This window comes from Idiotropiscis lumnitzeri, chromosome 1 (genome assembly GCF_059441095.1).
Source record: "Idiotropiscis lumnitzeri isolate Australia: NSW breed Sydney's pygmy pipehorse chromosome 1, RoL_Ilum_1.0, whole genome shotgun sequence".
Lineage (NCBI taxonomy): Eukaryota > Metazoa > Chordata > Actinopteri > Syngnathiformes > Syngnathidae > Idiotropiscis > Idiotropiscis lumnitzeri.
The window spans coordinates 14,112,006-14,125,681 of NC_142391.1; the positions used below are offsets into that span (position 1 = coordinate 14,112,006).

Below are 13,676 nucleotides of genomic sequence, written 5' to 3' on the forward strand. Positions count from 1 at the left end.
TTGAGGAAGGATGATGAGGTGAGATTTACAAGTCAGATGGCACCCACTGAGGAAAGTAATCTGTTCTTTGATTGATTTGATAATGGCTGGGTGCCATCAAGTCCCAGGCTGTTTTGGAATACCCACTCAAAGGCTTAATCATCTCCAGCCATTTCCTGCAACACATTCACAGTGCACCTTTTCGCAATGATGCAGCTCATTCACATCTAGTGAGATAAACATCTTTAAAAGTGATACACGGCCTACTCAATGTTCTGGTTGCAGTGGTATTAAGGCATGGTGGACCCAAATCCAGACAGTGAAACGAGGTTCAGGTAGCAAATCGCCAACCAAGTCTTACAATACTTCAAAAAGAGAAACAAAAAGGCAAAACAAAACATCACAGGTAGCAACAAAAACAGCTCACCAATGACAAGGAATCGAAAAGACCTGATCCAGAGGAGCTGATTAGATAACATACAGAGCATGGATGACAGGAAGGACAGACGAGGCACAATCCCCAACGTGCTGCTCTGATGGGATTCGACACAGGAATTCACACATACAAGATCGCAATGATCAGTTTACTTGGAAACTTCCAGAGAGGACTAATGTGTGCGTGTGACTGAATGTGCATGCGTGCGTGTGGCTGAGAGTGTACAAGAGAGTGTTAGGGTGTGAAATGACAAACGGATGAGGCTGGTGATGCAATCAATCACACAAAAGGGGGCGGAGCAGGAAATTGCAGCAACACAAACCACTGCAGCAGTTGGCATCAATGTTGGACTATGTGGTAACTGCTTGACTCATTTCACAGCATTCTGTTTTTATTCAAAACAAAATTAGCATGTCGGAGCTCCCGTTTGCGGGACAAAACGTTTGTCTTTTTTTTAGGCCAATGCCGATTCCGACAGATATCAGAATGAATGAATATATATATATATATATATATATATATATATATATATATATACACATTAGTCAGACATTTTTTTTCTTGAACTGCCTACGCTCTGGCCTATGGCTGATATTGTTCTATATTAATGACAGCTCTTAAAAAAATAATAAAAAATTGCAATGGCACGTTGGGCTCTGGCAAGCCCCCTACTCACATGTTTGTTGGAAACAGTGGGATAAAACACCGACCTAGTGAAACAACCCTTTTCAAAAAAGCTTTCTGGACCACTAAATGGAGTTTCTTTTAATCTCCTTTGTTTCCGTAGACCGGAAGTGGTTCAACTTTTTTTTAACATTGAAATTATTTTACTTGTCAACAAGAATGTAATACTTTGACACCCCTGTATTAAAGTGTCTAACTCATTTTTCTGGACGGGCCACGCCACGTCATAGTTATGGCTTCCCTCAGAGGGTCGTTTATGACTGTGAACCCATAGAAATGTATGACCACCTTAGGTTATCATATACACAAAAGAAATTGGTGGAAAGCCAGTTTTGAAATAGAAAAAGTAATTGTTTGTTCAACATATAGGATTGGTAACAAATAAATGGCAATATCACATATCTCAATGTTGTTAAAAGTGAAGAAAACGTGCAAGAAACCGGAAGTTGATGCACATGATTTGCCCTTTGCGGGCCACATAAAATGAGGTTGCGGGCCAAATCTGGCCTCCGGGCCTTGAGTTTGACACCTTTGCTTTAAAATGAACCTCGTTTTTTTTTTTGAAAGGATAGTTATTTAAACCTACAAAACACTTAATTGCCAAACTTAAACAATGTCATAGATTGAGACAAATTTTTACCTAAATTGTGGATAAAAACGGATGGGGGAAATTATTTTTACAACTGCCATTGTTTGCCACATTTGTTCCAACTAATTGATCGCCTGCACAATACAATAAAAAATATAAAACATATTTAAAACAAGTTTGAGCATGGGATTTTAAACAAAAAAAAGCATAATGAATGACAGTTATTTATTAGCAGCTATGAATATCAAAAAACGATATGAATGTAGGCCAGATGGGTAACTTTGGGAAACCTTAATAGTGATGGTCGGAGCGGGGCGCCCCCTCAGTGGCGACGTCGTCCTCCAAGGGGGGAGGAGCAGGCTGGGAGGCACCGCTCCGCTCCCATGGTGATGGTGCTCGTGAGGGTGGCACTTCAGCCCGCGTACCGGGACAATGTGAACGCAACACGCTTGGGCAACCGGATCGCCTCTTCTCTCATTTGGGGATCAACTTTTTTGTCATTCAATACGATATGGAATGGTAAAGATTGATGGTGAATCATCGAGGGTCGTTTTGGAGAAACGCTGGCGCTTTGTGGACCCGCCGGTGACGGCTAGTCGGGATGCTGGAGCTCGCTTGAGAGCACCCTGGTCGTGTATGTCGTCTTTTTCTTCGGCTTTGCCTTCGAGGCTCTTCGACGACCAACTCCGCATTGAACCATTTAAACTTCTACAATGGTGTGTTTCGCCTTGTCCTCTGCTCGTTTCAAACCCGGATAAGAAAGGGAGGAGCAGCGACGACGTGACAACAGCCCCGACACGGCGACCAGCTTTACTTTCCCTCGGTAAGGCAGCGAGCTGAGCCAGTGTAGCCTCGCTAGGCAAAGAGCATAAACACATTCTGGACGAGGAGACACTACACAGTGCCTATAGCACATTGTTGACAGCCTACACACGAACAGTTTAGCCTGTGCGCAAAATGAATCCCACAGTGGAATAAAAAGCCCAAGACGCGCAATTAGATTCTTATCTATCCGTGAGATTGTACTAGTTAATCAAAATGCAGACCTAAATTAATTTTTAAAATTGCTAGTCGCGTTAGCTTTAGCTGCAATTCAGATGCTACATGAGGCTAGCCAGGTTGCTTGCTAACAAATATCTACTGGTGTTGGCAAAAGGGAGATTTGACGAGGTAGCTGACGTTTCATTTTCTACACATGCTTTACTCTTGCACCGAAAATCAGTCTAGTTCGTGTTGAGCTACATAATCACTTTTTTTTTTTATCCCAGGTGTTTGTTAGCTGAACTAACTTCTACTTGCGTGTTGTCTTCACAGTGGCACATCGCCTGGGATTCATTCGATAAGGGCATTTAAAAGAGCAATTGATGCATCTTGGAGTGTCCGAGTCAATGAGAGAGTGCGAGTACAGCCAAATAAGCACTCGCAGCTCCACTCCAATGGAGACCCCATTCAAGAAGAAGACCCCCAAAAAGAGGAAGTGGAAATCCTTCCCTGGTCGGAATAAATTTTACTGCGATGGGAGGATCATGATGGCCAAGCAGACGGGGGTTTTCTACCTCACCCTTGTCCTTATTCTTGTCACTTGTGGACTTTTCTTCACCTTTGAGTGAGTATTGTTTTGACAAACTTTGTGATCCAATCTGCTATTAACTTGTGCACTTTGACCTGGAGGATTAGCGATTTCATGGGTTCAGCAAAGTTTAAATAATAGAAGCAGGTCAGTTGGAGTTGCGTGCATTTCCAATGATCCCTCTGGACTCAGTGGGATGTGAGCCTAAACTGACTGGGTATTAACCCAAGCTTCGTTCTTTTTCCTTGTAAACAGAGTTTTAGTTGAATTTTCTTTTTTTTTGTCAGGGCATGTCGCAGAAGACCCGTCTCATAATTGCAGCTGGCGGTTTTTAGTTACTCAGTTATACATGCCTCTGCATGATACATTCAGCAATAAAGAGAACTGTCTCAACATATCAGAATAGCAATAATTAATTTTATTGATAGCAATAATTAATTTTATTGTAGCATGTTTAATTTTCATCTCAACTGTATTGATGCTGTCCCAAGTTTGAAATGCATCATAAATGTTATTCTGTAGAAATGTCTTCAAGTGAGGCAGTTATGATCTACTGATGCATTTTACATGATATTACCAAATAAACTCAAATGGTCACTAGTCTCACGATGATAAACACTTTCTTCTTAAACTTTAACTAAAAAAAAATATCAGGTAAATTGTTTTGTAGTCCAACCGTATTAAGTCGGACATAACCTAAATATCCCTAACAAAAAATGTCTGATATAAAACTACATTTTGATGGCGTGGACCAGTGGTTGGAAAAAAAATATTGAACTCCCGAAGTACCACCATCATGATCAACATTTAAGTACAGTAGAGTAGTAGGTCAACGTGTTCGTAAAAAACTAGACAGGTTTTATACTTAAATATTATATTTTGGATTAATGTTAGCCTATGTAACATTAAGCAGTTTGCACATTGCGCATAAACACAGTGGACTGCTCAGGGTTCTGTACCTATGAGTTTGCATATTCGCAATCTTCTCTGTCTCCCTCTCTCTCTTTTTGTCTCTCTCTCTCTCTCTATTATTATTTTTTGGGGGGTGCTCCCCATTTCCCCTCTCGTTTTCATGGAAAACACGTTGAATGTTTATCAACATTTTTGAAAAATGTTTTGGGGTTTTAAAGAAGACTGGTACCAGAGCCCAAGCTATGTGTGGAGGTGAGCCTGACTATATCTAGTCGGAATTTCTCTGCCTCGCACACCAGCTCAGGCTCCTTCCCCGCCAGAGAGGTGGCATTCCATGTCCCAAGAGCTAGTTTCTGTAGCCGGGGATCAGAGCGCCAAGGTCCCTGCCTCTTGCCGCTGCCTGACTCACATGGCACCCAACCCCTTTGGCCCTTCCCACAAGTTTTTCAACAACAGTATATGCAGGTTTTCACTTTTCGTTGACCAGCCTAGTTCATATCCCCTGCAAATCGCGGCGGTACACTGTATAAGAGTAGGGAAAAAAAGAAACTGCTTTAAGGCCTATACCATCAAATCAATTTTCCCCTTTTTATGTAAAACATAGGTCAAAATGAGTCTGTGACATGTATTCAATAGCCTTCGAAATGCAAACACCTGCAAAATTTGTGGATTTGGGTTTTTATGCTTGGACCAGGTCTGCGATAATCAATTCTGAAATAATTAGTTAGAGCCCTCGGGTCCTCCTTGTTCTCCAACAGAAACCAAAAAGTTTGAAGATTGCTACGCTGTGTGGTGACCGGTGATTTTACTTTAGCTGTTAAATGTTATCTTGAGTGACAGTTGCACAGGTGTAAACAGGTCAATCCACTCATCAGATACGCCAACTTCCTTGGTCCCAATTCGCCACAAGCCTGCTCCTTTTAAGCTCTGTGCCGATATTGGAAGGTGGCTGCATAGCATACCTTTCGGTCCCACAGTATGCAATTATATTGTCCCAAATTAGTTTATTTTCACCACGCTTGCTTGTTTCTGTTAGTGCTTGTGTATGTACATTCTCGAGTTTTGGCGCAGAATGTCTGTCGACTCGACACCACGCATTTGCAAAGCCGGGATAATGGGCAGAGATGTCAAATTTTTGCTTCAAACATTTCATTTGTGCCTCACAGCGCAAACTGCATTGAGTGTCTTTGGAAACGCGCCGCTAAAAATGCTCAGCTTGCGTTTGGTGTGACTGCAGCATTAGGCAGTGATTCTTTCGCGTACTACACACGGCAACCCACGTGCCACAAGTGATATGCATACCATATTTGTAAAATCACTGATGCAGACTATTTACCGCAATGTACGTGTGACAAAACGCAACAGATTAAAAGCCGCAACAGCTAGGTTTTGGCATAAAAACACATTTGTACTCGGCCTGGGCATATGTGCAGTAGATTTATTTATTTTATTTATTTTTTTAAATAATTATTATTTTTTTGTTGTTGCGTACGATATTAAATAAATAATTGAGTTTTTTCCCCCACCCTTTTTTGGGTTGCGTTTGACCCCATGAGTTTACGTAGCTTCCACCCTTCCGCTTGTTTCCCTCTCAGTTATGATTGTCAGAGTGGAGCAACAAGAGTGCATGATGACGGCCAAATAGGGGGGAAACATTTGTCCCCATGAGTAGTATTGTCAGTTGTTTGGAAGTGGTTTGGGTTTGCGGCAACAGACATAAAATAAGTGCCTCCATGCTGCAAAGGTTTTTTTGAAGCATATTGCAACAAAATGAAGCAGTCGCACACGCGAACACGCACGCACACATCCACAAGCACAGAACTCAGGTCCTGTACTTCAGCAAAAATGTTGTCTGTTGTTTGTTTGGCCAATATATGAAAATGGGTGTTGTCATGTGATTTAAAGCCATCATGATGACTTTTAATCTCATCATGATGATTTTAAATCTCGTCTTGTCTTTTTTCTTCTCGCTGGGTGACAGTAATATGCTATCCAAATATGAATTGATACAAGTTGGACTTGAGTTTTTTAAAGTAGTAAAAGTTTAAAGTTGAATTTTAAAAATGTTAACACTTTTACACAATTTTACACTTTATAAATTTCCTTAGTGTGTTATGTTACACTTGTTGCCAGGGGTTTTATTTAACGCAGACGTTTTGCACTTTAATTCTGAAAGGGAAATGGTTACTTATGTGTTTGATATAGTAGAGGCAAAACTTATTTTGAGTTTTCTGTCGTTTTTTTATTGAAAAAAAGTTTTTTGCACTTTATAAATTTAATTAATTTAAATATTTATTTTAAATATTGTATACATAAATAAATACATTCAAATCTGTATGTATTTGTTTAAGGCGGACATTTTGCACTTTAATTGTGAAAGTGAAATTTTTACTTGTTTAAAAAAAAGCAATTATTTTCTTTGGGGAGATAAAAATCATGAATCCAATTTTTGGTGAAAAGAATCTGACATTTTATTTCATGCAAAACTGCCCAATTTGCACACACACTGACTGCTTTGTAATAGCTAATCTCCGAGTTATAACATGGTATGTTTGCAAATAAAGAAGTCACATAATGATTTAAAAAAACAAAAAAAAACTTTTATTTACCTTAAACACCAGTAGATGCTTTTTATTTGCGTCAAACAATAGCAAACGCAGCTAGTTACGCATGAATGTCTCAGAACGTCTCAGTCTCACTTGTCAATGAGGCCAATTCGTCGATAAGCTTCATCACATAGTGCAGCCTTTGGAAACCAGTTTGCTATGTATTAGGGAGACATTGGGGATGCGCAGTATATAATAAGTCTTTGACGGGGTGACGCTCCATGGCCAAACTTGCAGTCCTGTCGTGTGTTGTCAGCAACGTTGGGAGTCTGTCGACTAACAAACAACAGAAAGATGGCGGTCCCACTGCAAAAATTGTTGTATTAATGGCACTCGTTCCCTATGCTCATTGAATTCCTTGAAGATGCTTAGTTTTGCTTCTCTATATTTGTTTGTCACTGCTACGCACACACAAAATAGCGGATTTTCTTTCTTTTTTTCAACCTGGTGCCTGCAGGCACCATGTTGGTGACCCCTGTGTATGAGCATGTAGATGGACACTGACCTGTGTACGGCCAACACATGAGTATACCACAGTGCATTGTTTCTCTCACCCTCTGACTAATCTCTGTCATCACAGAAACCCGATCAGCACTAGATAACAATCCTGCTCCATCATGAGGCTTGCTCAATCGGGCCCTGTGTCAGGGTGCTTTGGAACCACATAGAGCCTAATAGGCAAACTGCTGTGTGTGCAGCGGATAATGGCTACTGTTCACTATCTTCATGGTAAATTTGCTCTTTGTTCCATTATGTCATAGGACCTCAAGACCAAATGTTGAGACAAGGAGCAGGACAGTCGTGTCTGAAATGTCAGAGCTCGAATGCGACGTTCACACTGCTGGTCTTAATGCTGAAATCAGATTATTGTTTCTATCTGATTTCTTCTGTGTGTACGTTGTTCTTCTTAATTTTTAAGTGTGACTGCTATGAGACTCCAGGGTTGAATGCATGATCTGTGATCTACATATACAGAAGAGGTCTTGTTTTTAAGATTTAGAGATGAATTGATCAAAACACTTTCCCTGTTGAAGGGAATGGAAATGACATTCGTCCTTGGTAGCCCTGACCACCAAAAAATATTTTTTTGCATTTATGTTTTAAAAGGGAAAAACAGCACCCTATTATATTCTTCCCTGTGAGTATTGTTATATTATCTGTCTACTTTGTCCTTTTCCACCATTTCTGTTCAAATATCTGTAGTCACGGGAACACAAAGCTGCCTGGATAATAACACCAGTAGTTTCTTATCTTTTTTTATCTTTACATACTTGTCTATGATTTTCTTTCCAATCTCCTAAGACAACCCTCTCCTTTATTTTCTGTGATTCACTATGGTACACGCCATGCCACTAAAGAACACATTAACTACTGGCTACCCTTTACATAGGCAGACTGACCGAGTAAAACTTTGAAGACACCTGTAATGTAAATTAAAAGACACACCACAGTTTACACACTATGTTACTACGGTCAAATTATTTTATTTTTTTAAGCGGTAGCGCAGCATCTTCGTCTAGGCCTGTTCCATCAGTTAGTTGCTGTTTAGAGGTATGTTGTCAACTCTGTGCAAAGACGGCACAAGAGCCATTAGTGGTGGGACATAAAAATTGCATGAAAAAGCTACATGCTCATTCAGACTGCAAAATGTTTCTGTTGAAACCAAAACAACAGCAAAAATCTTTTGCATGTGGAGCAAAGGTAATTGAATTACATATTTCATAAATCCAAAGGAGAACACTGGGCCAGCAGCATGAGGTGAATATAGATGAGTATGCCCAATACAACAATGATCAACTTGATCTTAAGAATGGCAAAACACTGTATTCAACTCAGTGCATTCTTGCTGGTTTTGTTATTTGGTCAGACAAAGCAAAAACTGCCAGCTTCTAATTATGGAAAATTGCAGTGGGCATTTCCAACTCCTTCACTTAGCTGGATGGAAACAATCCCGATCAATTGATTTCAAGGCTCCTGACAGTTTTTTTGCTGTGTTTCGCCATGATTGAAGTGTAAAATTGTGTGCATTGTGTGTAGTGCTGCACATTAACACATCTATCAGTATTGAACTCTGGACTACTTAATCTTTGAATACATTGTCACTTTAGCAGACCAACACATGGTCAAAGGACAGCATATCAAGAGAGCACATGTCACGCTAAGACTTCTTTTTGTTTTTGACGTTTTTATTTACGTTCGTGTCATTTTTTAAAATATTGAATATTATTCTGTGGTGTGATTCCACATCAGTTTTTTTTTCATCAGAGGGGTGCTCAGCCATGTACAAAAAAAATCCCCTCTTAACGAGCAGCAGGCTTTGGTATGTTTATTATTCTGTTTCAGGCTCCCATAGATGCACGTGTGCCGTCTTTGAACATGTGGCCTAGTCATGTGGCATAGCTTACTTGGACAAATAATATTTTCTGTCATACTGTTGTCATACCGTTTTCTGAAGTTGATTACATGGACCTTAATGGAGCATCAGATTGTTATTGTAGTTCCTTGGAAATTGTGATTGAAACATTGTGTTTTACACAACCCGCCTGTTAAGTCAGGTTAAATGTAACATTTAGTAAAACTTTGAATGCAGAAAAGGGTCTCGCAATGAAGTACAATGAAATATTGTTTAATGACCATTTGTAATTATAAAGATACTTTGAAACCGCACCAGAAAGCGTCACTCGTGAGGAACATGTCTGGAACTGGTAAATGGATAGTTTTATAATTGACTAACATCACGTCATGTACAGTATCAGATGTTTCAATGTACAAACAAGACATACTGGCTCCCATTTTTGCCGTAACGTGCCATTCAGAGTTAATCCTACGCAGCATTGTCTCAAGAAGTAACTATTAAATTAGTTTATTTTATCCACTGTAAACATTTTGAGGATCAATTATTTTTCACACACATGCTAATACAACCGCAACATTTAAAAAAGAGTTTCTACAACCCTCTCTGACTTGATTCACTAGTGATGTACATCCATTTTTTTCTGTCTGAGAAGGAAGAGCACCTCTCTGTGACATAGTGCAAATGAAGCACCCGCATTTGTCGTATCCCGTGATCAAACTCCTGTGAGGAATCCGAGGCCAAGCATTATTTCATCTCCGGTGTGAACGTAGCATAAGTGATTTCGTGTGCATAGTATTTGTGTAAATAGATAGCACTACACTTTTACAGCCGCCATGACCTGTCACTGACTGGGCCATTGATAAGGGCCATGTTCTGACCTAGCATCCCATCTGTCATTATAAAAATAAGAATATAAAATAAAATGTTTCTGCTGAATGGACCTTGGCATGTATCTAATCCGCATCGGCTGAATTAACTCGCAGTTTGGACACAGAAATGTCCCCCTTCGGTGGATTCTGGAAGCAAAAGGTGAATGAATCCCTGTTCTTCCTTTTGTTTTTTCCAGGAAGCCTGGGTGAAAGCAAATTTAGACTACCCTTTGTATTCTGGACCAAAACAGCATCATCTCTGGGTATCTACTAACTCACAGACCCGATATGTAGACCTCGACTTTGGCACAAATACTTGAGCAATACGACACAGTTATTGAAATATTGATGAAATATAAAGACGGAAGTGCTTTAAACGGATGGGGACGGAGGACGATTATTTTTATGAATATGGACGATGACAGAAAAGTGTACAGGTCACTGACGGAGGGCAGACTGGCCCATCTCTGCTATTTAGCAATATCAAACTGTAATGGGCCATTATCAAACAGCATTTTTATTTTTTTTTCCTCAGAATGATGTCAAGTTTACAAAAGGTCATTATTAAAGATTTAATTTAGAGCTGTGTGAAAACTCCAAATCAGCTCAAAATAGAGTTTGCCAACTAAATCCGCAAAAGCCGTCTCCATGTTATTACAGGGGATACTTGCAGGGAGGTCATACAGATGGATTTTTAAAAACATTTATTTACCCTAAACACCTGTAGATGCTTTTTTCCCCTCCAAACAATGTCGTATTCAACACGTAACACTTCAGCCTTTGGAAACCCTTCTGCTACGTATTTGAGAGACAGTAAAAATTCCTAAATAAACTGTATCACCTTAAAAGCCGCAGGATTCAAAGCGTGGGGAAAAAAATAGTGGCTTATCGTACGATAATACCCTGATAGAAAATGCATGTTGTTGTTATCAGTTCACATATATATCTATTCCAAACCGTAACTGTCTGAATTAAAAAGCAAAGCCTTTTGTGTCAAATATTTTTTTAATTAAAATTGCCTAAATTAATTATTATTATTACTTTTTAAATCATTTCACAGCCCTAATATTTACTCTAAGTTATACAGATGGATTTGTTTTCCTAAATTGCCACAAACAGAAACGTCACACCCCAAATAATGCAAGGACAAAGCCCTCTTGGGTCAACAAGATGGAATGTCAGTCCTGCTTTGCGGTCTTTTTCTCATTCACATCAGTAACTCGATCCTTAACAGCAAAATAAACTGTTGATTAAGTAATGTGGTATTTCTTTATGCCCTTTAGTGGGGTTTTATTGTTGTTTTGCCCAGCCAGCTCACTCACGTTGCTGTTGCCACAGTTACCACATTCCCTTTCATACCTATCTGACATAGGATAGATTGTCTCCATAGCAACAACACCGTAAAATTTTAAATAAATGTAGAATGTTCTTCCAGAAGTGTCCATTCCCTCAATATGTCAAAATTGCATTCATCCTGCTAGAATGGCCTGCATTCAATTCTGCCCATCACTTTTGGTGGCATGACATGACAAGCCTATTCAATATTTCGTTGATGTATGACTCACTGTATCTGGGGACAGGCTTTACGCTTTTGTCTCCACAACTGCTACTGTCCTTAAACTTTTAAAATTACTTATGTCACAGAGGAGGTGCAGCTCACCCGAGAAGATTGTGCTGGGAAAAGTATGAGAATGCTCTCAGTGTGGTTCCAAAAAAATAGACATGAATAGCTAGGCAGGGCTGCCAACCTTTACGGCTTGTCCGTGTTTTGTTTGTGAAATCAATGAAGGCAACTTTTTACGCCCGTCAAACTGATTGTACCAGATATTTACAAAATGCTAGGTCACATAATTGCAATGTATGTTTGACAATACGTCAATCGAGACGTGGTGTCGTTCCCCCGCTAGGTTCCAATGACGTAGTGCTCACGCATTAGCGGCAGGAGCAAGCAGACAAGTCAGACGTTCGCCAAATGCTAGCGATCTGAGGATAACCTCGATCGTCGTTCACTTTTATAAGATTCCGATCCGCTTAATTGATTGTTCCGCGTGGATCAACGGCTGCAGCAACAACATGAAGCCTCATCGCCACTATGTCCAATAATGCTCAGACAACAACTGTGTGCAAATGAAAACTGAATTCATTATCGAATGACAATCGTCATGACACTTTACGGCACCTGTGTGTACCGTCGTAATACCCGTCGGAATAAGCCAGCATGTGTGTGTACATACAAATGTTGGTTTAAATAAATATTTGTTACACTAACAGTTAATCAATTTGGGATTAATCAATATTTTCTTTGACTCCTAATTACACACGATGAAGGGGTCAGTCACCCTTCCAAACTCAGTAATTTTACTGAAAAACCTTTTACATCTGTTAAGGGTTTACTGCTGGTTTTCTTGTGTTGGCTGACCTTTTTTTTAGTCGCAAGGGTACTCATCCCTAGCTGGTTGCGTGGTGAAAAATAGGGAGACAGCAAGTGATGACTGACTTTAATTAACAAGGATCAGCAATCTATAGAAATGTTCTCGGTCCACGTTTCTATGCCCTTGCAATCTGTTTTTGTGGAACCCTACCCGGCAAGCCTAAAAATAGTTTGGCTCAGTTAGTGTGAATAACTGAGGTTGGCATACATAAGCGGCTGTAACACTATCACCCTGTACTTCACTCTACCTCACCGCAGGGGTTGCCATATGAGAGGAGAATGTGATGGTATTTACTAGAAACCCGTGTCACATAATATTGGAAATCAATTTACTTTCTGGTGATAGTGAACCATGTAAGGCTGGAACTAAGTATGTCATCTGAAAACTCTATCTTTCAAGATACGCTTCAGTTTTTGCAGTGCTAGTTTCTCATCCTTTTGTGAAAACATTTCGAAGAGAATTGGTTCAATTCTACCGTGACATCATCAGGCGTGGATTACTTTTCATTGAATTTTGGATACTCACAAATCATTTGTAATCTAAATATGCGACTGTTCAATTTGTTGCCCATTGCCTCAAATGGCACAAGCGCCTCCACAGATGACTCAGCCCGGCACATTCAAATATAATGGTAGGCATCAACATGTGCCTCCACCTCTGTACAACTAAATGTGAACTCATTGAAAGGTTAAAGGGATTAAATGGGATTGTTTTATTAGAGCAGATTACAATTTGGGAGACTGACGTGTGTGGGAATTCTATCCAGTTACTGGTCATTAAGCAGTAAAGTGCTTAAGTTCTTGTATTACACTTGGCCTGCTTTTTGGATTATACTGTACATTGATAGGGGTTTGCATTAATGTCGCCTTAGACGTACCGGGATTATTACTTTTGTCATTTGTTCTTCTCTCAATATTATTGCTTGTGTTTTCAGTTGCCCGTTCCTGGCTGAGCATTTGACGCCGATTATCCCAGTGATCGGAGGAGTGCTTTTTGTCTTTGTGCTGGGAACACTGCTGAGAACCAGCTTCAGTGACCCAGGGGTGCTGCCCAGGGCTACTCCAGACGAAGCAGCCGACCTGGAGAGACAAATAGGTAAGAAAACCCACTCATTACATTGTTAACTTGAGTTATTGCTATGAATAGGGATGGTAAGAGATGGGGGGGTGTTCCACAGCAAGGTTGGCACTCTTCAGAGGAAATGTCTTTGAGAAATATCGATTGCATGCCCCACTTTTTGTTT

The 13,676-nt window shown here is 40.0% G+C and overlaps 1 protein-coding gene across 3 annotated transcripts in view; it reads left to right on the forward strand.

The window, feature by feature from the left end:
* The first annotated feature begins 2,001 nt into the window (after positions 1–2,001).
* zdhhc14 (zDHHC palmitoyltransferase 14) overlaps positions 2,002–13,676 on the forward strand; it is a 34,596-nt gene continuing 22,921 nt past the window's right edge. For 2 of the 3 annotated variants that reach the window (XM_088318903.1, XM_088318912.1), the window contains exons 1-3: positions 2,003–2,511; positions 3,003–3,294; positions 13,368–13,528. In XM_088318903.1, coding sequence (XP_088175029.1) covers positions 3,053–3,294; positions 13,368–13,528 — 403 coding nt within the window. In that variant the 5' untranslated portion in view covers positions 2,003–2,511; positions 3,003–3,052. Of the gene's footprint in view, positions 2,512–3,002; positions 3,295–13,367; positions 13,529–13,676 lie in introns of all 3 variants that reach the window. The other variant, XM_088318920.1, reaches the window with a different exon arrangement.